The sequence below is a fragment of the Chionomys nivalis genome, chromosome 10, assembly GCF_950005125.1.
Source record: "Chionomys nivalis chromosome 10, mChiNiv1.1, whole genome shotgun sequence".
Lineage (NCBI taxonomy): Eukaryota > Metazoa > Chordata > Mammalia > Rodentia > Cricetidae > Chionomys > Chionomys nivalis.
The window spans coordinates 27,009,184-27,036,504 of record NC_080095.1 but is presented as its reverse complement, the minus strand read 5'-3'; the positions used below and the strand labels follow the sequence as shown (position 1 = coordinate 27,036,504).

Sequence of the window (27,321 nt, the reverse complement as noted above, 5' to 3'; positions counted from 1 at the left end):
CACACACACATCTCCAGTATTGCTGCCTAGCCTGGGCTAGAGCTACGTTGGAAAGTCTTCCCTCTGACCAGCTTTCCTAAGCCTCAGAGAGCCCTTGGGATGAGCTGAAATATGGAGCCTTCCAGCACGTCCTCTGGGCCTGCTGTGACCTCAGTGTGGCCTCAGCGTCTCTAGTGTTCTGAAAGTAGGTTTTCAGTTCACATAGGTCAGACTCAAAGCAAGAAGAAGTGAACTTCCTCGGGAGTGCCTTCACCAGCCACCCTAGTACAGGGCCCTGTCTCCCTCTGTTTCACCTGTTCTTGATTCTCTCTGATATTTTGTCATTTCCTGTTGCAATTAAGAAACAACAGCAAAGCTCAAGAGGCAGCTAGGATTGCCATCCACTCTTCTTGCAGAAGACCTAGGTTTGGTTCCCAGCTCCCGTGTGATGGCTGTCCAGCTGGATTCTTTCACCCGTTCCAGGGGATCCGACTCCCTCCTGGGACCTTTGTAGGCACTGCACACACGGTGCACATACACAAACGCTCATGAAAATAAAATCTTTTAGAAAAGCAAAACCTTGTAAGGCACCTTCCATGTGCAGTCTTCCCTGGTCAACGGTCTGCTCTGGCCGAGCTTGGTCCCTACTATGCAGAAGTCCCAGCTGTCCTCAGCTGTTGCTTGAACACCTGTTCAGGTCTCAGAATCCACATTGTTTGCTGGGTTCAAGAATTGGCTCTGCAGTTAAGAACATTTGCTGCCCTTGCAGGAGATCCAAGTTGATTCCTAGCAGCAGTATCAGGCAGCTCACAACTGCCTGTAACCCCTGTTTCACAGGATCCGATGTCCTCTTCTGGCTTCTGTGAGCATCTACATGCATGTGGTACCTACACCTGTACTCAGGCAATACACATATAAAGCAAATGATGAAAATTCTGAGTTCTTGACCCAATCTAGTGTTCTCATGTCATCTCGCAAAGCATTAAGAATGCCTCCTTTCTCAGTGTCCTAGTTTAGAAAGTTATTCCCTGTCATGGTCCTATCTGTTAGTGAGCCTCTTGCTCTTAGGCTCAGAGGCATTGATGGGAGGCTACCTCACACATCTGTCTAGTCTGGCTGGTCACTTTACACCCAGAGAAGTCATAGACCCTGCCTGCAATGGCAAAGCCAATGAGGAGCAGATGTGGTCCAGATGTGGGCGCTAGCCTTAGGCAGCCCTGCCCTTCCTGTACTAATTTCCCCCGAGGTAAGCAGGGAATGAGTGAAATGTCCCTCTGCTGGGAAGGCATGGACTTCAGACCCACAGCAAGGGGTTCTCGTGCAGCCTGCCGTGCAGCCTGGGGAGCAGCTGCGTAGAAGAGGAATTGAGCCATTTCTTTTGGGCTTGGTGGGTAGAACTAGAACTACAGGGGCAGTGGCCACGGAAGGGAAAGATAGTGACAACAAATATGGTCTGGGGTCTGACCTAACCGTTCGCTGCCTCTTAGGGCTCCTCCTTTTGAGGGTAGAACTCTTAATCTGGTTTTACATTGAAGAACATCTAATTCTAGAGGCACAAAGCCGTACTGTTTTTGTAATCTACTTATATCATATTGCATTGTACCTTTTGGGTTTATGATTATTTCTGAGATGAAAGCCGTCTAATGTCTTATCACTGTTAAATGCTTAACAGTTGGAAGCTAATATTATATGTGTTATATACTCATTCCAGACACAGAATGTATAGGACATGAAATATCTCAAACACTATAGAATATACATTATATTTTTTTAAAAAAAAAATTCTTACTGAAAATAAACTTACATATACAGTTTTCTTGGTATGGATAGCTTTTGATTCTTAGTTTGGCTAAAGAGCTACACTGTTTACATAAAGAGATAACATCCAGAAATAATTCTGTGAGGGGAGTCATTGGATCAATGTGATCCAATCTCTGTTTCCTCCTGACAGATGTCCCTTAGTCACCATGTAAAGACAGTGGCAGGGATTCACCTCTTTGGGTGAATAATCATCACAGAGGCATTGTTACAGTGAAATCTCCTGATGGTAATTAAAGGTTATTTTCTTTCCATTCTAGAATATGGTTGAGCCCTTTGTACCCACGAGTTGACCAGGAAAAGCACACATCCGGAGAGTCAAGCACCCACTTTAAAGCTGACCTCATCAGTTATTTGAGGGCGTACAATGTTCCCCCTCTCCAGGAGTGGATAGATGCCATCCAAGAGCACGATCTCTCTGAAACCAAGTACGTGTCCCCTTTCCAGTATGGGAAGCTGAAGTTGCAAGCCATAAAGGTCTGGAAGGCCGGGGCCTGGGGAAGGGGAGGAGTGGTATTTGACTGTGCTGCATGGGACGGTGAAGGGATGAGAGCAGATCTGACCACTCCATGGCTCTGGTTCACGGCATGAAGGTGGCAGTGGGTCTGTGCCTCCCGCTTGGGTACTGGTAGCATTTCTGAGTTCTTTGCCTGGTACCTTATTAACTGGCTTAGCCAAGAAGGACCTTCAGAGCAGCGGTTCCCACTGAGGAGTCATGGCCCTAGAGTGAACTGGCCCCTTGAACTCTTCCATTATGTTAGTTCTTATGTGTTTTCTGTGGGTTTGTGGTATCATAGCACAACTTGCACGTTACTTTATTGTATTTTACTTTATTTAGTGTTTACCTTGTCGGTTCAACCCCTGGACGCTTTCAAGGAAGTCACAAAGACAACTGGGGACATTTTAGGCTTAGGAAGGTAATAAAACTTTTCCTGTTTTAACATTTTAAATAATATAATGTGTATTCTTTCTTTCTCCCTTTTCATTTATGATGGTGGTTCAAATCCCAGCCTGTGCTATACAAGCCTTGTGGTCTTAACTTCTTCCTCAGCCTGCCCCTTGTCGGCTGTGAAATGGACAGACCTGTGTCAAGTAGTGGGTGTAAAACAGAGTGTCCTATAGGAGGGGGCTTGGGGACTGGCACTTGGTGTCCAGCCTAGGTAACAGAATGCACTTGTGTGCTCACAAATCCTGCAGGTTGAGCAGCATTGGCAATGTTCAAGACACTTTTCCTCACAGCTCGTGCTGTGCCATAGCTTAGTTCCAGGGCAAGCAGGCACATCAGAATATATGCACTGAGACAGGAGGGAGTCTAACAGTGCTTTCCTCGGGATTGAAGTTTGTCAGGAGCTGAGCCCATGATGGATACTGGGTCTGAGAATTGTCAGTTCAGTTCTGTTTCTTACAGTATGCTGCAGGACATGGAAACTGAGAGGTGTGTGTGTGTGTGCGCGCGCGTGCGTGTGTAAATACTACTGCCCGAGCTGTGGAAAGGAAGATAGTACAAAACGGTAATACATATTAAATTCAACAAAACGTCAGTCAGAATATGAATTCCACTGGGGCAGGAGCTGTCCACATCCTTCTTGCTGTCTGCGCCTCCAGGTAGTACATGTTTAAGTGGATAAAGTTTCTAAATACTTGTTCAGTTATTCCTTCAGGTTTGCATAAGTGTCAAAGCAGGAAATGCAGATCAGTCATCTGCTGTGCTGTAGGTGGTTCATATCCATGTGTAAATATCCCTTTCATATTAGGCAGCCACACTGGAGGCCAAGGATTTGTCTGTGCTCCCACCCCTACACCCCTCAGGCCCTTGCATATGCTAGGCTAAGCCTGCCACTGCGCAGCTGCACCCCAACCCTGGAGCACAGTGCTCAGGCGAGAGAGCTAGAAAGGGAGCAGGCTGGAATGGGCAATGGTTAATTATGTTGGTTTAGTTTAGGTATATTAATTGTGATTTCAGAGTGTGTTTATCTTAATATTTCTGCTAAGATGGGTCTTTGAAAATGTTTTATTCTGCTTTTGTTTTTAATACAAATCAAAGAATTTTGGAAAGACTTCCTGTCCATATGTGTCTTAGTGAGGGTTCTATTGCTGTGAAGACACCATGGCCACGGCAGCTCTTGTAAAGGAAAACGTTTACTTGTGGTGGCTCGCTTGTAGTTTCAGAGGTTCAGTCCATATCATCATGGTGGGGAGCATGGCAGTGTGCAGAGAGTCCTACATCTTGCAGGCAACACGGATGTTGACTGACACACTGGGTGGTATCCTGAGCTTAGGAAACCTCAAAGCCTGCCCGCACAGTGACACACTTCCTCCAGCAAGGCTATCCCCTCTCCTACAAAGCCACACCCCTAACAGTCCCGACAAGATTATGGGGGCCACTTATATTCGGGCTACCACAGCATAGTGGGGTGTGGAGGGGACACGTCCTTTTAGTATTTAAACATAGTTCCCAAAGAAGAAAGCATCTGTGAGCATGCTGCCAACTGCTAATGTCTTCAGGGTTTCTTTGTAAACACAGTCCGTGTGTTCAGGGCACTTCAGTTCCTATTGCTACTGCTGTGACTGTTGCACTCCTTTTTATTTTTGAGCAGGTTCTGCGAGCGCATGCCCCATCTGTACCTAAAGACGAGTGCTGGCCCATCGTGGGTCAGTTTTCAAGCATTGGTTCTCTGGGGCCTGATGAGTCCAAGTGGCTGTGCTCAGAGTTTAAAGAGAGCTTGCTGGCACTGAGAGAAGATGGCAGAACTCCAGGGAAAAGTGCAGCTCCTCTTCATCTGGTGAGCCCTCTGTGGTCCAAAAGAACTAAGAAGCAGCCTTCCTTATCACTGTGCGTTAATCTGTGGGGTGGGGAGGGAACACCATCTGTGGGCCTGGTGCCACCCAGGCGAGGGCTTCTGGCGTGTTCAGGAGCCTCGGTGCAGACACGGACTCACTGTGTTTTCTTCATTCTTCTTTCAAGTTGTCGAGCCAAGGGGAGAAATGCCGGGTTTACCATTGCAGAAGAATTATATGCTCTGTTCATTGTGTAGAGACCTGTGAATTGATGATTAATTTTACGTTCAATTCAATATTAATTTGTCATTTCAGAGAGAAAAACATTAAAATATAATTTTTCGTCAGTTAGATACATGCTTCCTATAGATTAGTTATTACCCGTTTAGTTTTCTAGTAAGATGGGGATTTTCTTTTAATTTAAGATATAATTTCTTTCTAATTTTTAAAAAAGAAATAGTCACCATTCCTTTCTTTCAACCTGATTCATGCCAAGTTTCATTGTTTTTCTCTTTTCTTGCTTATTTTTAGATCTATCCTTCTGTGGAAAACGTGCGGACCAGCTTAGAAGGATATCCTGGTAACTCGGTTGTGGTTTCTCTGTATATTTCTGAAATGCCTTGGGGCATGTTTTGTTTTGTTTATTTTTCATCAGAGTTGGTTAGCAATGTGGAAATGGTTTTCCCTTATCCAGATAAAGCTAATGAGACAGGTGTTGTTGAGCCCAGCGAGTTCCAGAGCAGGGCAGTTTAGACTTGCTGCATCACTGTTATAGTGACTCCCCGCAGATGCTTTCCCTTGGTTTTACTAATGCTTATTTAGAAGTAATCCGACGCGTTGATTGTCGAGACAAGAGGTCCGGCCAAACTGAGCTCCCCTGGCACTCCCTGCTGCCTTGACAGCTTGGCTAGCGTCCTTCCCTTTGCCCGTGTCAGAGGTTCCACATAGCCCTTCCTAATTTACTTTCCAAGATACAGATACATTTCAGGCCTAGAGTTAGTCATTATCATTACCTTTTGTAATATGTCATTTTTCAGGGGCCTCACCTGCAAATGCCTAGTCTTATTTTCTTTTCTTTTCTTTTTTTTTTTTTTTTTTTTTTTTGGTTTTTGCGAGACAGGGTTTCTCTGTGGTTTTGGAGCCTGTCCTGGAACTAGCTCTTGTAGACCAGACTGGTCTCGAACTCACAGAAATCCGCCTGCCTCTGCCTCCCGAGTGCTGGGATTAAAGGCGTGCGCCACAACCGCCCGGCCTAGTCTTATTTTCTTAGGGGGAAAAATCTCTCAACTTCATTCTTCTCTTTTTCTACTACTGAGCACTGAACTTTTAAACAGAAGCATCCTCTATAATGCCATCAGGTTATTAACAAAAACCCCAGAGAGTATGCCTCTGAAAGAAACTAAGTCTGATTGGCATTCATGACTGGCTGGTAGCAGAATGCACTAAATTAAAACTAATTTTGCCCATTTATTGCTTATGAAATTAGGTGTGACCTTGCCAAAAGAATCTTAAGAAGGTTCAGGGTATATTTGTCATTTGTTTCTTTTTAATGACAAAATAAAATTACTTCACTTTGACTCAGAGACATGGGTAGTTTTTCTTTTTGTGCTTGTAATAGCCTAGGTCTATTCGAAATGCAGTTTTAATGGGGGAGAACGTGGCGTTCTCAATGAAGCAATTTTATAAGTGATTCCGCAGTGCAATATGTTTTTAGCTATTTGCAGAAGGAGACAAGACATACCTTATTGAACCCTGGGATTGTCTAAGGCCCTCTCGGTACATGGATTACTGTGGGGACATCCTGCGGTGTGTTTGGAAAATCCCTGGTGAATCTACAGTGAATTTTTCGTATCTTCCAGTTCTGAGAACCTCCCTGCCTGCCTGTTTGGAAGTGGCAGTGTAAAGGCTGTGCAGGCAGCACTGGATTTTGTCACTCACTGCCTTCCCAGATGTCCTACCGAGGACAAAAACCTGGCGCTGTTTCATACCTCCCTATGGTTGTAAAGCAGGCCCAGGTTCTCCCTGTGGTCTTTTCTAATACTTCCAGTCTGTGTAGCTAACTGCTACCTTTTCTTCTCAGACAGTAAGCTGTTCATGTGTCTCCCCTTCCAGAGAAGGGAAGCCATAAAGAAAATGTCCCTAATTTGGGTTCTGGTAGTATAGACCTTTGATCCCAGCCACTCTGGAGGCTGAGAGGCAGGATCACAAATTCAAGGCCAACCTGACCTACAGAGTGAGACCCAGACGAGCCTAGGCAACTTCGTGAGACCGTAAAGAGCGCTGGGGATACAGCTCAGTAGCAGGGCCTTGCCTGGCCTGTGTGAGCACAAAGACAGAAACACAGACAGAGAGAGAGGTGACGTGTCTGGTGGAGGCGTGGGCATTTTCTCTCAGTGAACCATGACTTGAGATGGAATAATGGAAGGCGGTTTATCATTTACCTTCTCACTGTTTAGAGAGATCTTCTTAATGAAGATGCCTCAAATTATATTTCATTATTTTTATTTGTTTTCTTTTCCTTCTTTTAAAAGCTGGGGGCTCCCTTCCCTATAGCATCCAGACAGCTGAAAAGCAGAATTGGCTGCATTCCTACTTTCAGTAAGTGGTTGGTTCTCAGTGCTGCTCGCTTCGTCAGGACCAAGAGTGTTGTCGGTCTGTTCTTTTAAAAAGCACCTTATATAACACGGCTATTCTTTCATCTACATATGTCAGTGATAGAAATAATTTAAAACAAGGTTTTGAAAACTTTTGGAATAGGTTTTTAATACCAGGGTAAAATTTATATCTCTGTGAGGTTTCTATTTAAATATTGGCAGGCAAAGAAAAAGATAAATAAGAGATCCAGTAGCTTATGGTTTACATAAGCAGCGTTTCGTTCACTTTGCTGAAGTGTGAAGTATAACCGTCTCAACTATATATGTAGGCCATGGGCCACGCTGGCCGAGGGTAGAGTCCATGCCTCTGTCTCCAGGAGAAAGACGGTGTTTGGTGAAATAGGTGATGGATGGGAAGGGAAGGGAAGGCTTGTCCTTCTCCTCTTCCAGCTACAGCACTTGCCTGCCCTAATGTTCTAGACCAACCCCAATGTCTTATTCACTTTAGTAGGGGCTTTTGCAGCTGGGCGGCCAGAAATGGGGGTGGGGAGTCCATTTCCATAGCTTTCTGCTGACATTCCTGTCGTGTTCTCCCCTAATGGAGAGTTGTCCTTCCAGAGCAGGCTATAGTGTGCTCCTTTCAGTTTCAAACTCCTAGGTTCCCTCTGATGAAGAAAATGGGGGCCCTCATAGTCCTGATTCTATGCTGGCAAACTGCCTGTTAGCTTGAGGCATTATCCTCTTCCAAGCCAGAATCACGGTCTCGTGACGAAGGCCATGATTGATGCCTTGGAACCTTAGTCCTCAAATTTTGGAAACGTGTGAGTTATACTCAAAGCCAAAACTGAAGCATTTGTGAGTGATCCTCCTGCCTTTTTAGCTCTCCCCTGAGATATATTGTATTTCACTCACTTTGTTCCTTTGGGTGACCTCTGTGGGAGCCACTACTCAGTAGTTTGCCTTATAGGGCACTATGGGCTTCCTGTTCCAAGAGCTCACAGCCAAAGACCTGTGTACACGTGCAGAAAATCATGCTTGTGTCTACACATGTGTGCATGCATGTGTGCTAGTTAGCATGTGAAAGGACAAGAAACTCCATGTCCGGGGGTTTGATACTTTTGTGACTCATGCAAAATTTCCTTTTTTGACATCCTTACTTTTCAGAATGATTGTGTGTTCTTCTGTCATCTAAACAGTTCCATCAGCCACCACAAGTCATGGGCCGTGCTCCTACTGGCTCCTTAGATAGGATGTTGCTTTTCGTGCAGCTCGCTAGTATATAAGAATTTTGTCTGTCTTGAATTATTTTCTAATGGTGGTTTTCGTCTCTCCTGTCACTAGCAAGTGGTCAGCAGAGACATCCGGCCGGAGCAACGCCATGCCACATATTAAGACGTACATGAGGCCTTCATCAGACTTCAGTAAACTGGCTTGGTTTCTTGTTACAAGGTAAAGGGACCTTAAATGTCTCACAGGAGGTCAGTAACTTCTGCTCTGAAATTCAGTGGAGTTCTGGAAAGTGTTCTGTGAAGCGTCGTTAGTTCTCAGCTGCTTCTGTCACTGAACCTTAAAGGAGGCCTGTGACTAATGTCTTATTGAATGTGTGGTTGTTGCCTGGTTTTACACGTCTATCTGGATGTCTATAAGATTTGCATAAACTTCGGATTGACTTCTTTTTATATGCTGTAATAATAGTATTAGTGATTAAGCAAATGACGTTTAGGGTAAATACAGAAAAAAATCAAAATGTTAAAATGATTCTATTTTCCTTCTATTAGTGTCTCTTTAGATAATTAAAACTTGAGCAGTCAAATCTCTCATGTGCCATTTGAAAAACATCTTTATTATGATAGAATTCATATACTATAAAATCTGTGCATTAAAGTCTACAATTTAACAGTCTAACATGTTCACAGAATTGTAAAACCATCACCATAATCTATTTTAGAATATTTTAATCACCCCTAAAAGGAACTCCCTACCCACTGACATTTTTGTTTCTTTTTTTTTTAAAAAAAAAGATAAATTGCTTTGCCCTTTGGAAAACAGAGCTGTGACTAGAACATTAGTGCCTCGCTCCTAGTCAGAACCCAAGCACTGGGCATCTCTGGGATTCAGTACCCTAATTGATGCCAATCACAACTAATTACACTGTCACTGAGTGGGATCGGTGCTTTAAGACTGAAATGGTACCAAGGACATACTTCTAAACAAAAAAAACGTTGTCACTTTTTGTGGCTAACATTTGTGCCTGGCTCAGGTAAGGAATACTGACTCAAAGAGATGGTTGATAAACATGATGTCAGAGGGGCATCCTAAAGGCTTTCGCAGCCTCAGAGCATAATGGAAAAACATACTTTTGAGCTCTAAAAATAAACATCCAGGATGCTTTTCTGTCATTTGGTAGCTATATAAACTTGGGCAATTTATTTAGTCTGTGTTTGTTTCCTCGTCTGTAAAAGGGAAGAGGTAATGGCTACAGTGGGACCCCTGTGAGCAGCAAATGAGGTGTCAGAACTGGGTATCTGGAATAGAACATGTCCGCAGTGTGTGGTGGCAGTGGCTGTGCACAGTGAGCAGACATGCATGCAGGCGGAATGCTCACACATGTTGTTTTTCATTAAAGAATGTCTCATCTCCCTCCTAATAGTGGGCCATCATTAAGCAGCTTTCTACCTTTGTAAGGGTATCCCCACCTTCAGTAACTCCTAAATCTGTGGAGAGCCCAAGTCGTCCTCTTTAATATTTCACAGTATACATGTGTTTCTTTTCTTTTATGTGGTTATTTTATGGAAAAAGTTCTCATAATGTAGCTCAGGCTCACCTTAAACCCATGGTAATCCTTCTGCTTCATCCTCCATAGTGCTGGGATTGCATGCATGAGCCACCAGGCCTGGCTCAGTGCTCATGTGCACGTGTGAGTACATGTGTGTGTGTGTGTGCTTGCATGTGTGAGCAGTGCTAGACAAGATCTTACTGTGTACCTCTGGCTGACCTGTATCTAGCTATGTAAACCAGATCGGACTCAAACTCACAGAGATTCACCTACCTCTGTCTCCTGGATGCTGGGATTAAAGGGGGCGATCAAGCCCTGCTCAACATGTATTCCAGTTGGTGGAAAGACACAGACCACATCATTTCTTCATTCAGGAAGTCTAGTGAGCTCTGCTTGTAGGATCTATGTGAGTGGCTGTGGTTGATAATCAAATAAAGCATGGTCCTTGTTCTTCATAAAAGGCACTAAGTAATGCCCTGTTCTTTCTATATTTCCACTACCTGCTTGTGGAGAGGATGAATCATATGCCCATCAAGATCTCATAATCATCAGATGCTAACTGTTCTCTCTGTTTCAGGTACTATCTGTATTTCAGGGAAGGCAAAAAACAAAGTACTTACTCTAGTGTGAGTTTTCATTTAAAGTATAATAGGGTAGGCAAGGCCAGTAGTCTGTTTAAGGGAGAGAGAGATCGATCAGATCAGGCCTATAGCAAATGCAGAGATGTTTGGAGCGTGTCTGAAGGGATCAGAGAAGGGGGCCCTAGGAGGCGATGTTTAAGCTGACGCTGATGAAGGAGAATGCTGCAGCCCAAGGGAAGAGCACACTGGGCAAAGAGCAGCTCAAAACAGCTCTCAAGCTGGAGAAAGTGTGGAAGGTCGAGCTCTTCCTGTGCTGATATGCAGACCTGAGCCAGATAACGGGCCCTGAATGGCAGTGGCATCAAATGCTCAGTGTGTTGAAAGCTAGGTCAGGCAGCTGCATGGAGAGTGGGAGGGAGAGACATGGGCAGCAGAGGTTGGCATTCACTGGGCCCATGCTGGTAACGGGGAAGAGCTGGTAGAAACAAGCTCCCGGGGTGGGGAAGACTCTAGAGTGTACTTCAAGACCTCCGTCAAGGGAGCGACTTGAGGTGGCGGGATACACACAGTGTAGAGCTAAGTAGAACCAAGCCCAGACTTTAGCTCCACCTCTTAGAATCTGTGAGTGACTGAGCCTCGCCAGACACATTTCCTGGAACACAAAGGCAAGGCACAAAAGCACACAGGCCGTCTGGTGGAGAGACAGTTCTGCAAGCACTTGCCACCCGACGACCCAGCAGAGGACACTTCCCTAAGGGAGCCAGAGTGAGCAGCAGCCATGGCTGTAGGTAACGTACTTACGATAAATATCTCATTGTAAGTATGTAAGCCAGCAGCTGCTGTTCGTCAGACTGGTAATCCCCCTTTACAGTAGCCACTCAGTCTGTAAATTCACAATGATGGCCAGAACATGAGTAACTCAGATCCCTGGTCCAGCCCCTTGGTCACCTGGGTGGTCACTATCAAAATGGCAAGCCCTAGCCAGCACGGAAGGAACAACTGTGTTTCTGCTCTGCAGGTGTGTGAGGGAAGGGGCAGGAGAGAGAACTGACGCCCACTAAGCGGCCTCACTGGTCTCTTGTGGTCTTCTCAGAGTTTTGTGAGATGGCACGGGCCCCGCCTAGATGAGAAGTAAGGCTGTGTGTAGAGTTGAGGCCACTCCCCCGCGACTCCGCAAACACGCATTGCCTGCACGGTGCAGGGGGAATGGAGGAAAGCTGAGCTTCTTGCTCCTTGGAATTTACAGTTAAATGAAAGGTTGATGAAACCAGCCGTGTCACGTGTGTGCTTGATCCTGGGATGTTTTCCTGACTCTTGTGCACAGGTATATTCCGATTCCCTAGGAGAGCCTGAACTTGCAGTCATTCTGTGCTTGGCTTAAGCATGGTTTCCTCAGCCGGTTGGATTCTGCAGTCTCCTGGACCTGTACAGTTGGTTATGGGATTACTGGCTCTCCCTGTAGGCTCTGAGACCAAGCCTGTATCTCTCTTGTTCAGCATAGCCCAGCACCTTGGCAGGGAGCCTGGCATGCAGGAGATGCTCAGTACAGATTTCTTATCAAGGTTGATTAATGAAGGCAGAGTTGAGAAGTTAATGATGGAAGATCTTTCTAGACTTGGTGTACAGTAGAAGAGGAGAAAAGCCTCCGAGGTGACCCCCGGAATATGGCTGGGAGGTAGATGGGGTTCGTTGTTGACATCAGTGTAGACACTGCAGAAATGAGGAGACAGCCACAGGAGGATGGCGAATTTGATTGTTGGCCTAGCCCACTGGAAAAGTCCTTGTGGAGCACATGTGAGGTCCTGGGCTCACCCTGAGCGTACACAGAAATAACCCTAATTGTACACTTATTGTGGTGAGGCCTCCAAGCGGGACTGTTCTCCATGGAGGTTTGAGATTTTATTGTGGTTATCTTGGGCAAAGTGTTAGTCTGGTGTCTTAGTTCCTCCTCATGCTCATCACCGATACTGTAAGTCTTCTTGACTTTTCTGGGAGCAAGCAGAGCAGGCTGCTGCCTGGGGCTGAGGAACACCCAGGAAATACACATCAAGAGGACTTCTCACTGCCAGGCACACTGGCACATACTTCTAATTCAGTCCTCTGGGCCTGAAGCAGGAGGATCACTGAGATCAAGGCCAGCCTGGGCATTAAGGCAAGACCCAGTATCAAGCCAGAGTTGAGGTTTTTAATATGTTCTATTGCCAAGTAAGCCATCTGTCTGGTTGAAGGGCCACTGGCCATGTGTAATAATTTTCCTTCTGCATTAAAAGGACTAGTTATCTGTTCATCTGGACATCATTCTTAGCAGTTATTCAGTGTATCTGTTGCTATATTGAGCACTTACTAAATACCAGCACTTTGCTGAGTGCCGGGCGTATAGTGATAAACAACCATTGGCCTGGTTCTGGTGGTGGGAGTTACATAAAAGCAAGCAGGTTGTCCACACAGTCAAATGGGGATGGGTACAACAGAGAAAGGCAAAGCAGAACCGTGATTTATATGCGCTGACCCTCATATGAAATTCAGGAAGATCATAGTTCACATGCGGTCCCTTAATTGCCCTGTTGGTATCTGGCCCAGTGTCCCATGGGAATTGTTTTGGAAGTAGCAACTTTTGAAGGAGACACCCCCCCCCCCCAAACTATGTAGGCTTCCTTCAGGACTCCAGATCAGATACAGATCCCACCGGAACACGTTTTTTTTTTTTCACAGAGAGATCCTTTATTACGCGGGAAGAAAAGTTAAAGTGGTTCTTTCTGACTCAGGCAGAAAACAGCAGCAAATGACCTTGAAGGTGTCATTTTTAAGAGGAGGAAACAGAGAGTTCTGTGTTAGAATAGGCTAGGATGTGGTGGTGAAGGAAATGCAGAGTTCTGTGTTAGAATAGGCTAGGATGTGGTGGTGGAGGAAACGGAGAGTTCTGTGTTAGAATAGGCTAGGATGTGGTGGTGGAGGAGATAGGAAACGGAGAGTTCTGGGTTAGAATAGGCTAGGATGTGGTGGTGGAGGAGATAGGAAACGGAGAGTTCTGGGTTAGAATAGGCTAGGATGTGGTGGTGGAGGAGATAGGAAACGGAGAGTTCTGGGTTAGAATAGGCTAGGATGTGGTGGTGGAGGAGATAGGGGACAAGGGAGAAGGGGAAGGGACAAGGAAGGGGGAAGGGTTATTGTCCCAGAGGTATAAAGTACCGCCTCTGGATAGAGGGGAGACAGGCATGGCACATAGGCAAATGGCGGTTTATGAAGGTAGAGGGGGAAACCGCATGTTGGGATGAGGTGTTTAATTCTAATTGGGCATGTTCACTAGGAGAATCAAAGGGGACTTCTGATTGCTGGACTTTGATAGTCAGCCTCAGGAGGAAGAAGTGGCCAATAAGGAAATTGACCTTGGTAGCTAGCTTTAGGAATGTCCTCTAATGGTTTTTAGCAAGGCTGAGGGAGTGGAGGAGAAGGACAAGGCCTGCCAGAGCCATGCTCACCGTGCTCAGACTGGCCAGAGGCCCTTCAGTGTTTGCTGCTCAGTGAGTAAGAAGATCAAGTTTTGCTGTCAGATTAAATGAATCAAGAAAAGGCTTTTATCACAAGTCAGTTTATGTTGCTTGTTTATTTAAGTTAGTTTGTATTCCTAACAGTAAGCACAGAGAAGTTAAGCAGGGTACACGGAAGACCAAGCAGTGGGCTCCATCACCCATATTCTGAGCCACTACGTATAGCATGGTGTGGACCTAGATGGGTGCTGCTGAGTCATTTTCTGTGCTAGGGGCAGACTTGCCGGGGAAATCTAGAGTTCCTGAGGCTGCCTGCAGATCTTTCTGTCCCACCAGCCAGTTCCCAGATAAGCACAGACTTAGTTAGTATTTACCATAAATTCTCCTCCAATGGCTTAGGCTTGTTTTTAGCTAGCTCTTATAACTTAAATTAACCTATTTCTATTCATCCATGTGCTGCCCCGAGGCTTGCTTAGCTCATCTATGTACTTTCCATGTTGTGTCTTCCGAGTCTGGCTGGTGACTTCTCAGACTCCGCTCTTCTTCCCAGCATCTTCCTAGTCTGGCTCTCCCACCCAGTCTCTTCCTGCCCAGCTATAGACAGGTCAGCTCCTTATTAACCAATGAAAGTAATACATATTTACAGTGTACAAAGATTGTTCCACAGCACAGCGTCAGTGAATCTTATCCTTTTTTACTTCTAGAATCCATAATTTCTTTTAGAAGGTTTATCCGAAGCTGGAGAGATGACTTGGTGGCTGACAGCATGTAGCTCTTGGCAGAAGACCCAAGTTTGGGTCTCTGCATCCACATTGGATGGCTCATAACCACCTGTAACTCTAGCTTCAGAGAATCAGATGCCCTCTTCTGGACTCTGTGGGTAATTGCCCTTAAGTGCCCGTAACTCACTGCCACCACACACACACACAATTAAAACTAAAACTTTTGTTTTTTGGAAAAAAAGTACTTTATTCAGGACTTTAGAATAAGATAGGGTTTTAATATACTCAACTTGAGCGTATACAAAAATGGTGTGTTTCTCAACAGAGCACTATTGGTATTTATTCAAAATATTTATTGAGGTAAAATGATAGTCTTACAAAAGATTAACAGGAACTGAAAAGATCTGAGTTTCTAATACACAAAAATTTATCTCCTTGGAGGTGCGCTTTGCATGTGGTATTTACTGCCCATTCTTTTTTTTTTAATATTTATTTATTATGTATACAATATTCTGTCTGTGTGTATGCCGGAAGGCCAGAAGAGGGCGCCAGACCTCTTTACAGATGGTTGTGAGCCACCATGTGGTTGCTGGGAATTGAACTCAGGACCTTTGGGAGAGCAGGCAATGCTCTTAACCACTGAGCCATCTCTCCAGCCCTTACTGCCCATTCTTATTACCACCTGTGAGGACATTGACTTCCTGGCCTTGAGGATTTTGTTTTCTATAAAACAAAGGGTTTTAAAATCAAGCTACACATTCCTTTCCCTTTAAAATATATTATTTTATGTAAATGGATATTTGCCTAGATTTAAGTTTGTGGCCCACATGCATGTAGTACCTCTGCAGACCAGAGGAGGGCATCAGATTTCCCGGAACTGGAATTAGAGGATTGTGAATTGCCCTGAGGATACTAGTTCCAGCCAAGGTTCTCTGGAAACAGCCAGTGCTCTTTACTGCTAAACCATCTCCCCAGCTCCTTTTTAAAAATGTATTTTAGTTTGAGATAGGGCCTCACTAAGTTATCCAAGCTGAACTTGACTTTTCAGTGTTCTCATCTCAACCTTTGAATAGCTAGGAGTAAGAGCATGTACCACCATGCCCAGGCTACTGTGGCTTAACACAGCATATTCCTGTTTCTAAAGAGCAGGATGCTCCATGGGTAAACTGTATATAGTATAGTATTGTGTGTGTGTGTACCAGTAACATAGTCACTTGTTACTGTTGTCAGTTATTATCTACAGTATATCATTGTGTGTACTAGAAACTGTATAGTGGCAATGTATTGGGTTCATTTACACCAGCATCACTGTCAACTTTCATGACTATACTAGCATTAGACAATAGGGGTTTGAGCGCTCTAGTCTATTATTATGGGCCCCTCTCATGCATGATGTCTCTGTTTACTGAAATGCCAGTGTTGAACAAGAACCCTTTTAAAACTGTCCTTTTTCAATATACATATACAGTATATATTAAAAAAAAAAAAAAAGAAGGGGTGGGCAGTATGTAGATTGCCCTGCATTCCTGTTCCTGCACCCTAGCCACTACATTCTTCAGCTTGAAACCATCACCATTGGTTGGCCCAAGTGTTAGTAGCTTTAACAACTCCACCATCCTGTCCAAGCCCAGTGCCCTTGGGATGGAATGCTAACTCACCATATTATTTGAAGAGATAACCCGAAACAAGATCCGAGTCCCAACTCGGAGTATCGTTTACTAGCCTTGTCATTGAAATTTTGAAAAAACCCATTTATAATGTGGGTTTTTCGTCTGATTTAATGGAGTGTTCTGAAGCTAATGATAGAAAATATATGAGAATCTTGCCCTATTAAGCCATATGATGTTTTTAACACTAATCAGTTAGGCTCTTTCGATTCATGGAATCAGTGTCTAAAACCTTTCTCTGGTTTGTATATATCACACACTGACATACAGTATGTGGCTGAAAGGCTCATCTGTGGGGGCTGGAGAGAGCTCAGTGGTAAAGACTGCTTGTTGCTCTTGCAGAGTACCAGAGCTCAGTTTCCAGCCTACTCAGGTGGCTCCCAGTTACCAGGAGCTCCAGTTCCAGGGGACCCAACACCCTCTTCTGGCCTCCCGTGGGTTTTTTCCAAGACAGGCTTTCTCTGTAGCTTTCATGCCTGCCCTGGAACTCACTCTGTAGACCAGGCTGACTTCGAACTCACAGAGATCCACCTGCCTCTGCTTCTGGAGTGCTGGGATTAAAGGTGTGCGCCACCACCACTGAGCCTCCCGTGGATTTTTGCACATGCTTGGCATACACATGAGTATGTATGTGCACATGCTCACACATACAAATACTTCTTTTTTTTTAAAGACTTGTCTGTAGATTACATTTAAAAAAAAACTCAGTCTGAGGCTAATTGGATAATTGATGAGAATTATCCAACTTGAAGGTGAGCACTTCCTGAATGCCTTTAATGCAAGCATCCAGGAGGCAGAGGCAGGCAGATCTCGGAATTGAGTCCAGCCTGGTCTACAGAGTGAGTTCCAAGACAAGGCTATGCAGAGAAACCCTGTCTCAAAAAAAGAAACAGAAGACAGGTACTTGTAACCAGATGCCTGTATTCAGGAACTTACAGCAGGCAGTTTAGCTAGTTTGACACGAGGTTGGCTGTTTTCTCCTATGTCTGGTTCTTTGCTTCTATGGCAAGTTCTTTATGGTTTTAATAAGGTTTTTCTTTCCATCTGTTTTGATCCTACCATGAAATTATCCCTTGTTTGATGAGCATCCTGTTGATACGGAAATTTCCAGTACATGACTACAAATGCAATTGTCAGATTTTTACTGCAGCATCAAGTAAGCAAGAAACCGAGCTTTAGGAAGGAACTTTGACTAAGAAGATTGGGCCTAGATGTAGCTGGCAAACCCGTTGAGAACAATTATGGAAGCTATGCATTGTGGGAGGCAAGAAATAAGATGGTTACTAACACTAGCTGGAGCACTGTTATGGTTGCCTAGCAACGGACAGCACTGATAGAGATGAGCAGAAATGCTGGTGCTGCCACTCAGAGAAAGAGAGACAAGTGCTTGACTACAAAATCGCTGTTGGCTTTTTGAAAGAATATAAAAGACATTCCCCTCCTCTGCGTTGCTGTATCACTCTGTAATTCTGCCTCCCTGCTGTCTGCTCCTCAGAGTGTGAAACAGCGGGGGTTTCCCCCTTCCTTTGTCTGTAATTTTTGGAGGAAATCAAATTGGATCACACAAAAGAATACTTGGAGATGTTATTTAGTAGACTTGGTTGCCTGGCGCCCCTGAGATAACCAGGATTCTCTGGTATGCCTTGTACACTTTGTTACAAATAATGCTATCTGTCCTACCCTACAGTCTGTAAATGATTTCTTTTGTACTTTAGAAATGATCTGAGGCCACTGACCACCTTCGCTTTCTTGCATTTTGGTACAAGCCGAGCAAAGACAGCATTTCTTTGTTCATGCCCATGTGAACCAGCCTCCAGAAACATTGTCCCTGGTGGGAAGCCCTTTGTGTGCTGGCTCTCACAGTCATGAGGTGTGCCTGTGGCTTGAGAAGAGATGCTGTATGTAGTCCCCGTCCACGGACTGGCCTCCAGAGGAGAACCATACATGTATTAGCTGCACCTTGTGTAGTGTTTACTACGTGCTGGATAAGCACCCCTCCTCTAGGAGCTGGGTACTAGTCTTATCCTCATCCTAGGGCTGTGAAAGAAAGCACAGAGAACTTAAATAGTGTGTGCCAAATGATCCAGTGTGTTTGGTGAGGAGCCCTGACATTCAGCTCCTGATAGTCCATTGTTAATATTTTGTGCTTAAGCTTTGGTTATGGATTTAATAGTGCAAGTGTGGGATCTAGTCAGTGTCATTCCTTTGACCTCTGCTTTGAGAATGGCACTGCTGACAGAGGCACTGGGGCCCCCACAGCCCCTTGCTTGGTGAGCCACAGGGGCCCAGTTTTCCTCCCGGCTGGCAGGTACTGCTCCTGGACCAGACCCCACTGACCTCTCTCCAGGCCCACTGTCCAGTGTTTCCTGGCTTCCTGCCTAGCTTGATTTTCATTTCTGGCCCAGCTAGATACAGGCCTCTCATCCCAGCTACTCAGGAGGCTGAAGCAGGAAGATCACAGGTTCAAGGACGATCTGGGCAACTTAGTAAAACCCTATCTCAAAATGAAAACTAAGAAGAAGGCTGGGGGTATAGTTCTGTGCCTTATGTGTGTGTGGCCTTAGGTTCTGTCTCCAGTACCACCCCTGCCCCCCAAATGTTTCCACCATGGCTGTAGCTAATGGCCTTTGCTAAGTGAGCCAGACAACAGTGCAGTGAAGTCTTTGGGCCTGAGGTGAAATAGCACAGGAGAATAGTGAGTGCTTAGAGCAGCCGAACCATTTCTGTCATGTCCAGGTAGCAAAGCAAGGAAGAAGAGAATCTCCCCTAAGGGCCTGCATCCAGTGACCTGAAGACCCCATGTGACACCTACGTCCCAAATCCTTAGCACACTGACATTTGGGGCACTCTTGCCAAATTGTACTACTTACCAAATCCTTTCTGTTAAACAAAAGATACCACTTCCTGAAGATGCATGCAGCTTTTCCCTGTGAGATTGGTCGCCCTCTCCCCTAAGCGTCCTCCCTGCTCCTGCCAGTCAGTACCCCATGGAGGCCCCTAACTGCTATAGCATAAGCACACACCCTGAAACCCCCTCCAGCCTGATCTGATCATCAGTAGTCACAGATCAGCCATCAGTATCCCATCCCAAGGCCCACATCCCCAGCATGCCAGCCCAAGGAGGTTTGGAAAGTGTGCTCGCAAACAGCAGAGGAGATGAATAAGAGACGGAGCAGTCACAGGACAGGACGCAGTGTTGGACAGGAGAGCCAGCTGGATGACTCAGGCCGTAGGTGGCATTCGCTTTTGCATGGGGTGGCTGACTTTGGTATGAACAGACTGGATGCATAGAAGCCAAGGAACTTCGGTACCCAGGAAATTTTGTCAGCTTCCAGGATGTGACTGGAAAATGGGCTCTGAGTGAGCGTGCTTAAGTGTTTCAAGAGAACTCTGAAGTTCTTGGCCTCATACCCCAGCAAAGCCTGGCACAGAACAGAGACAGCACACCCAAAACCTGAAGGGCAGCAGGTTTCTCTGTAAATTAATGACCTGGATGGGACGCTTTAGGTGGAGAAAGTCATGAACCCAAGGGTCCTGGGCCATGTGAGGAGGGGAGAGAACCGTGAGCTGGCATAAACTGTATCTGTGCCGTGGGAAAGCAGCTATGGGGTCTGGTGAGAGATTTTAGACTTTCCAGTTAGGGATCGCTGGAGGCTTTGGGGCGAGGGAGCCAGGCGATCCCAGTGCTCTGTTGGTATCGCCGGGAATGCCGGGTGTTCCGGTCTATTGAACCTGCATACTAATCCATAACACTGTCAGTCTTCTGAGATCTAAGTGGCCCAGGTGATGTCATAGCTCTCTGTGGCTATAGAAGAAGGTGCAAGCTTTAAGCTCCTCATCTTACAAACGGTCGAACTGGATCTTGGGTCTGTCCTTTGTTTCCTCTACATCCTGTCTGGAGTCTATCTGTGGATAGACTAAGGAGAATAAAACATGGTGGCAGGAAGTTCTCGTGAGACACTGATACAGCCTGGTAAGCACGGGACCATATGTGCCCGTGGAGAGCGGGAAAAGAGGAAGTCATTCAGCCTACCATCAGCGGCCAAGAGAAAGAATCCCTGCTGTTCTCTCTGCCTGTTTCCCTCTGTCCAACCAAGGGTCAGGCTCCATCTCTGCTGCTCACTGTTCCTTGGAGCCCTTTAAGTTCAGAAAACTCCTTCCCAAGGCCACTGCCGTGACTGGACAGGAGGAGGGGAGCCCAAGCACTTCCTGGTGCTTCTGGAGATGCTAGTCTTTTGTTTGTTGAAATGTTTCCTTCGAGCAAAGAATTCTCCTAGAAAGAAAGAAACTTGAAAAGTATGGTTAAAACATTTCATTTCTTAGGACCTGCAGAGGGATGAAAGGGTTCCCAGGCTTCCCTCTGGGTCTGCTTTCCCGTTCCCAGTCTCCTCTGCCTCGGCCATGTCACCCATCCACCATCTTCACCAGTGAGCAGATCATGTTGAATCCGCATAGCTCGTTACAGCTTCTCGTATTTGTGGCTTTCCCACCACAAGAGGTCCACCAAAACAAAGGGCCACTTCGGCGGAAGACGAAATACTAGGAAACATTTGGTTAGCACGTTGGTCGTGAACCAGCCCATTAAAATTCTTTGATGTGATGCCATAACACCAGCTCTGACTGGAATTTGAAAAGCAGTTTTTAAAAGGATGCCATGATATTCTGGAGAGGTCAGTTACATTGTCTTTATTACACTTACTTATGTGCGCACATGTGCGGCCAAAGGGGAGTCAGTTCTCTCCTTCTAACGTGTTGATCCCGGGGTCAAACTCAGCTTGTCAGGCTCCTTGGCAAGTGCCTTGACTCTCCAGCCACAATTGTGGGTTTTGTTTTTGGTTTTATATTTTTAATTTGATCTTTGGTTTTTAGCTTGGTTGGTTAACTGGATTAAATCTAGGGTCCACACTCGCAAGGCAAGCATTCTCTCACTGAGCTATATCCTCAGCTATGAGGAATTTTGACCATAATTCTTTTCATTTCGAATCCTTGATGCTGATATGATGGTGTCTGAAATCCTTAAAATTGCATCTGTGGGATCAAGGACAGGTGAGTTCACTCAAGGACAAGGATGTGCTATGGAATGCCAGAGCCTCCAGTTTGAGTTCATTATGTATATGGGAGACTTTGCTAGGGGATCATGGTTTGCCTGTGACCGGGGATCAGGTAGATTGATGAGAATCTGCTTGGCAATTTGTGAGACTATAGACTTGCAAAGGCCCAGGCTGAGTGCGATGTTCCTGCAGGACTCTGCTCAGACCTGTCTGTCTGGAAACAGATCAGAGTGGTCTTCATTCTTCCTTTCCTGCTGGAATTTCCTTGTTCTCCATCAGATAGGCGATAGTACTTTCAAAGCGCGGCTGCCCCCACAGCTCCTCGTTAGCAGCTAATCTCATAAGATTGTTCAACATGTGCAAATTTGATCGCGTCTTCACCATGCTGTTATGTTTCTGGCGCCTTCTCACCTTCTGTAGTAACAACGGGGGACTTACATGTGTGTCCTGGTTGTGTTTCTACCTTGGGAATTCATGCTGTGGTTGTGACATCGGTGATGCAGTCTGGTAAATGATGTTTAGACCTAGCTGTACCAAAACTGTCTGACTAGGAAGCCCGGGAAGATCTGCCTTCTGTAGCATCTGTAGTTAGTGAATCATGGGCAAAGCAGTGATGTTTGTAAGAGCAAGCGTCTATGAAGCACTATTCATGTGCTAGGGACTTTACACACTTGTGTGTTAAGAGACAGATGTCACTGTGTTTGCTGTTAGGGGAGCTGATGACGGACAGGATAGATGGCACTACTGTGGCCAGGACACACATGATCTGGGTTCTGAGTGTGCCAATCCTGTCTTCCTCTGTGTTCTGTGCATTCCTCCCAGCAGTCTCTCCCTGCACCTTTTCATTTCAAATGTCCTCGTGCTCTGTTTGTTTCCTGGCCACAATTAACCAGTCACATCTCCTGAGCTGTGTTAACCAGCCGCCGTTCTTGAATAAAGCAGATGTTTCTCGCCTGCCTGACATCTTCAGGACTCAGTGTTAGGAAAAGACTGGGGCCTGGAGTAGCAGCCAGCAGCATCTGAAAGACGAGGGGCTTATGGGGGAGGAGCGGGCTCTGGCTTCTAAGGAGTGGGCAGAGTGGAAGATATCCTGGACAAAGGGAGGATGCTTGCGGATCTGTGGGGGTGAGGGCGTCATACAGTCAGAAGCAGTCGTGGAAGGCGGACAGGAAATAAGACTGAAGAGCGTAGACCCATCCTTTCTTGGGTGTCTTAGATGCCCGGCTGTGGTATTTGTTTGAGGCTTTGGTTGAAAGGATGCTTTCTGAGAACCGTAGGAAATCCATATGAGTTGAAAAGCCCGAGGCAGGTACAGCGATTTGGAGCTCTGTTCTAGGCAAAGGATCTACACCAGGGGCCGTACTGGAAACATGTTATGGGCTACTTTAGAAAAGTATCAGTCCATGAAGCCGATAAGTCCTTAGTGCCTGAGATATTTGTGCCTGGACAAATGAGCCTGGACAGAAGGGAACTGGCCTTAAAGATGGAGGAACAGAGAGGCAACCAGCCTTTAAATACTGGGGGAGGCCAGGCATGCTGGTATAGGCCTTAATCCTAATACTTAGAAAGCAGAGGCAGGAGGATCTCTGTGAGTTCTAAACCAGCCAGTACTACATAGTAAAACCCTGTCTTTAAAAAAAAATGGGAAGGAAGGGAGACAGACAGACAGACCTCCTAAACACTGAGAGAAATGTCAGAATTCTTCTGTAGAACCTCCGGGGGTGGGGTACGGTTTAAGACCCTACTACTACCTAGATTGTAGCCCAGCATGACCTGTTTTGAACTCCTCACCACCAGGAGCAGGATAGTAAATATGTTATTTGAAGGCATGGACCTTACACCATGTTAGAGCGGTAATAAACAAAAGCACACTACATGCATTAGCCGGACCTTCTGTCGCTGTGACAGGCATCTGAGAAAAGCAGCTCACAGGTGGGATCGTGTTTTGGTTCACCATAACAGGTGGTCCACTCCATGGCTCCAGGGCCATGGAGGGGCAGAACATGTGGCTTCTTACCACGGGGGGCGGGGAGGACCAGGCATAGAAAGAGACAGAGGAAACAAGGACCTGCCTCTAATGGCCGACGTCTTCCAACCAGACCTCACCTCCTGAAGTTTCCTTTGCCTCCGAAATAACATCATCAGCCCAGGAAAATGGCTTCGTTGTAAAAGAAACTTGGAATTAAAATAACCCAAAGAAGAAAGGCATAATTTTAAAACACAATTTCAGAGAATTAAGCATAGATATGATTAGGAATGCCGAACATCACTTCTAATCAGAGCAATCATAGTTAAAGATGTATTGTGTCTATTAGAATGCAGAATTGTCCTAGATAGATACCCAGTGTTCTCAGTGGTCCAGGGAAAGAGTGCTATTGTATAGTTTGAGTGGTAATCTGTGTAGGGAAAGATGCTTTAGAGGGATCTGACAATCTCAGAATTCTAGTTTCTTATGTGTACCGAAATACAACATGAATCATTTACTGCTTGAGATTTCCTTTTCTTTTACAGTAGGACTGTTTTTCCTCTTTTGTGACATGTTATTGCGGTCCATAGAGAAACAGAGCCCAAGGGCAGTACAGAGAAGCCTAGAGCCAATGCAGAGGAAAGGCACCATGCACCCCTGTGTGTGTTTGCAGAAGCCATGATCCTGGGGGCATTCGAGAACAGGGGACGGCAGCAGTGGCTGTGGTCTGTCTCTCCTCACTGCAGCTGCTTGGTATGATCTTCAACATTCACTGTTAACACTGTGACTTTTGTCTGTACCGATATCAGTCCCCTACGTCTGACACTCCAGAGGTGTGGTGGCCCCAGCTTTGGTCTGTAAACTGTGTCTTCTCCCTGCGCAGCTGCTGCTGCCTAGACTGTTGAGTGGTTAGGAAGCAAAGAAACACTTCATCAGCCAACGTGTGTATAGCAGTCGTCCTGGAGGACACATCACCTTTAACAAAAACTCAGCAATGGACCAGGTCAGCAACTCTAATGATGCTCCAGCCAGCGCTGGCCGTGACAGCTACCTCCATCACCAGTGTTTAGATCCTGAAAGATCCATGGAGCAAGGTGTGACCATGAGGCCATCTTCATGGTCTCCCTTCTCTTGAGTAGCTGTTAGCAACAGAATACCATGAGCTTTCAAATAAGCGCTCTTGATAGGAGGCACCCAGTGGAAAATAGAAATTTTTCTCTTTGGAGTGACAGGGCAGCCCCCAGGTAGACGTGCAGAGGGTGGCTTGGAGAATCTGATCTGGGAAAGTATTTTGTTCTGAAAGACCACCCCGCCCCCACGTATGCCCCCTCTAGAGACAAGAGCCTAAAGCAAAGATTAGAAAGTGTTTAGGGAGTCACTGTTAGTAGGGAAGTGGGGATAAACAATCTGCTCTGGCAATGGGGTTCTTTTCTCAACGTCTGCCTTCCTTTGCTCTTCAGGTACCCGACATTGTGTATTACATATGTACCTTACCTACAGTCTCCCGAGAATCCATTAGAATTCTTATGGTAGATGGTATAAATTTATTCTGAAAGAGTTGATGCAAATTTTTCATATTGTGGGCCGAGATCAAGCCTATAGTGAGCAGCCGCGCCTGAGAAGCTGTGATAGAATAATTGTCACTAGCCATGCTATTTGTAGATGCTGCCCTTGGTCACCTTAACAGTGTTGACTTGGGGTGTTGTTCAGCTCAGGCCGCTGTGTAAGTACCATGTGTGGCTTCTAAACAACAGAATGTATTTCTCCAATTCCAGTTCCGGAGACTGGAATGTCAAGTAATGGTTAACGATGAGATCAGGTCTCCTCCGAGGTTTCAGATATCTAACTTCTCCACATACTTGGTGGAAAAAGGCCAAGGCAGTTCCTGGGGTCTCTTAGAGAGTCACTGTTGTCTCGTGAGGGCTATACATGTATCAGCTCCTGAGACTCTCAAATTGGGAGCTAGGATTTCAATGGAGTAATGTAAACATAGCCATTAACACTTGGTCACCCTCGCTTGTCAGAACGCTGTTTTTCAGAATTCCTGACCCTGTGTGTTTCTGATTAGGATAAACCCAGGAGAAATTCTCTGGAGTGTTTAGAAGGTGAATGAGAGACAACTGTCATTTTCATAACACACGGTGTGTTACCGTGTCGTTGTGTACTGGCTCACTGTGTTGGCATGAAGCACCATCGAATATGGTTCCCTGCTTATGTCCTCCAAAGCTCCTGTGACCCTGGGCCTAACTACATGTGTTTATTTAGTTCTGAGTTATATGGTCTGCCTTCTTAAGACACTCACCGAGGCCGGAGGCCACAAAATCCGACCTGAGTTTCTATGTTCATGGCTATTCATGCTCATGGTTGTAGCTCATTGCTCTCACTTTGTCTACCTTTCACCAGCTCTGTGCAGACTCCCAGCTCCAGTGTCAGGGCAAAGATAAACAGTCTTGCCAAGCTATGTCTGCCAGCTGCCACAATTGCAAATGTCAGATTCTGGGGGGGGGGGGGGGGAATGCACATACATCTCTGTTAGACACACTCTCCCAACTCTATAGCCCTAATTGAGCTTTAACTGACACACCTCTGTCCCTCAAAAATTGCTTTTTTTTTTTTTACTTTTATTTCATTTGTATTTTTGGGCAGTTTCTGGTGGACAGTTAAACTTAATACATCCTGTATCCCACCACCCTGAATGTCCCCAATCTCATCTAAATTCTACCCTATAGAATCCCTCAAAGAATGAAGTAACCCTTCCTTTTTTAATACTCAAGCAGCACTTCAGCAAAAGCAAGGAATTGCAGCTTGCACAGACAGGAGAGGGCTGCTCAGTCCAGAGGGAGGCAGGAGAAAGCGGGACTGATGAAGGCAGTGGACACTGGGTCTGAATGGAAAAGAACAGCTGGAATACCTCTGGGGTTCCAGGAACACAAGAATTTGCATGAACCTCAGGGTATCACTTTGCCCTATAGAAGACACTGGTGGCTTCTACGCCACCCACACCTAGAGCAGACAGCATGAGAATTTGGAAATACATTCCCAGTCTTCCTGGCTGCCCTGGGTGCCAGTGATTCAAAGCATTACTCATAATGTAAGAAATTATTAAAGATGACATTTCAAGAAATGTTGATTTGTCACCCAGACAACCTACGTGTGTCTTTCAAGTCTCCCGGTGTTCAGGGTACAATTCTGAAGGCTGCAGAGACTTGGAATTCTGTTAGAAGGCAATTACAAAAGCAGGGTAGGAGGGAGCCATCTGCAAGAGCGTCCCCATGGTCTCTGTTTATCATGGTCTCTGCTATGGCTGAGCCCTCAACTCACAGACTGTGAGGGAACGCAGTTAATGCGAGAAGAACGAGAAGCCTTTCCCAGGGCACATTTGGCTTGGGTATCATGTTGCTGACATTCAAGGGCGTTACCCAGAAAGTGGAGACCTTTGAGAAGACAGCTTCCACCTCAGCCTGCTGGTTGATTTTACCATTAGACATTTGCCTTAGCTCAGGGAAGATGCCAGTTGTCACACTGACAGGTGAGAAACCTAAATCCTAGCTGTCTTTCAAAGAAACTCTTCCCCTAAAGTGGTACCTCTCCTACCTCCATCATGTTTCTCTGTGACCTTGTACATCACAGAAAGGCTCCCTCTCCCCAGTGTGATCCATCTGCTTGGGAAGGCAGGTAGGTCTATAAATGTTCTTTGAGGCGGGGTCTTATGTAGCCAGGCTGGCCTTGGACTCCTGATCTTCCCACCTCCGCGTCGGATTCTGTGACTGCACACATGCACCATCACACCCAGCTCCTAATAGTCGCCTTTAAAGAGAAATAGAATTTGGGCAAGCCTAGTAGATTTTTTTTAAGGCTATGCAGTAGATTTACTCTTATTAATTAACAGCAATTTTCCTAA

At 45.7% G+C, this 27,321-nt stretch overlaps 1 protein-coding gene across 2 annotated transcripts in view; it reads left to right on the top strand.

Moving 5' to 3' along the window:
- Tdp1 (tyrosyl-DNA phosphodiesterase 1) overlaps positions 1-27,321 on the top strand; it is an 83,491-nt gene that overhangs the window by 23,880 nt on the left and 32,290 nt on the right. For both annotated transcript variants that reach the window (XM_057782491.1, XM_057782492.1), the window contains exons 8-13: positions 2,058-2,225; positions 2,636-2,714; positions 4,395-4,580; positions 5,107-5,155; positions 7,107-7,173; positions 8,511-8,618. In XM_057782491.1, coding sequence (XP_057638474.1) covers positions 2,058-2,225; positions 2,636-2,714; positions 4,395-4,580; positions 5,107-5,155; positions 7,107-7,173; positions 8,511-8,618 — 657 coding nt within the window. The remainder of the gene's footprint in view (positions 1-2,057; positions 2,226-2,635; positions 2,715-4,394; positions 4,581-5,106; positions 5,156-7,106; positions 7,174-8,510; positions 8,619-27,321) is intronic.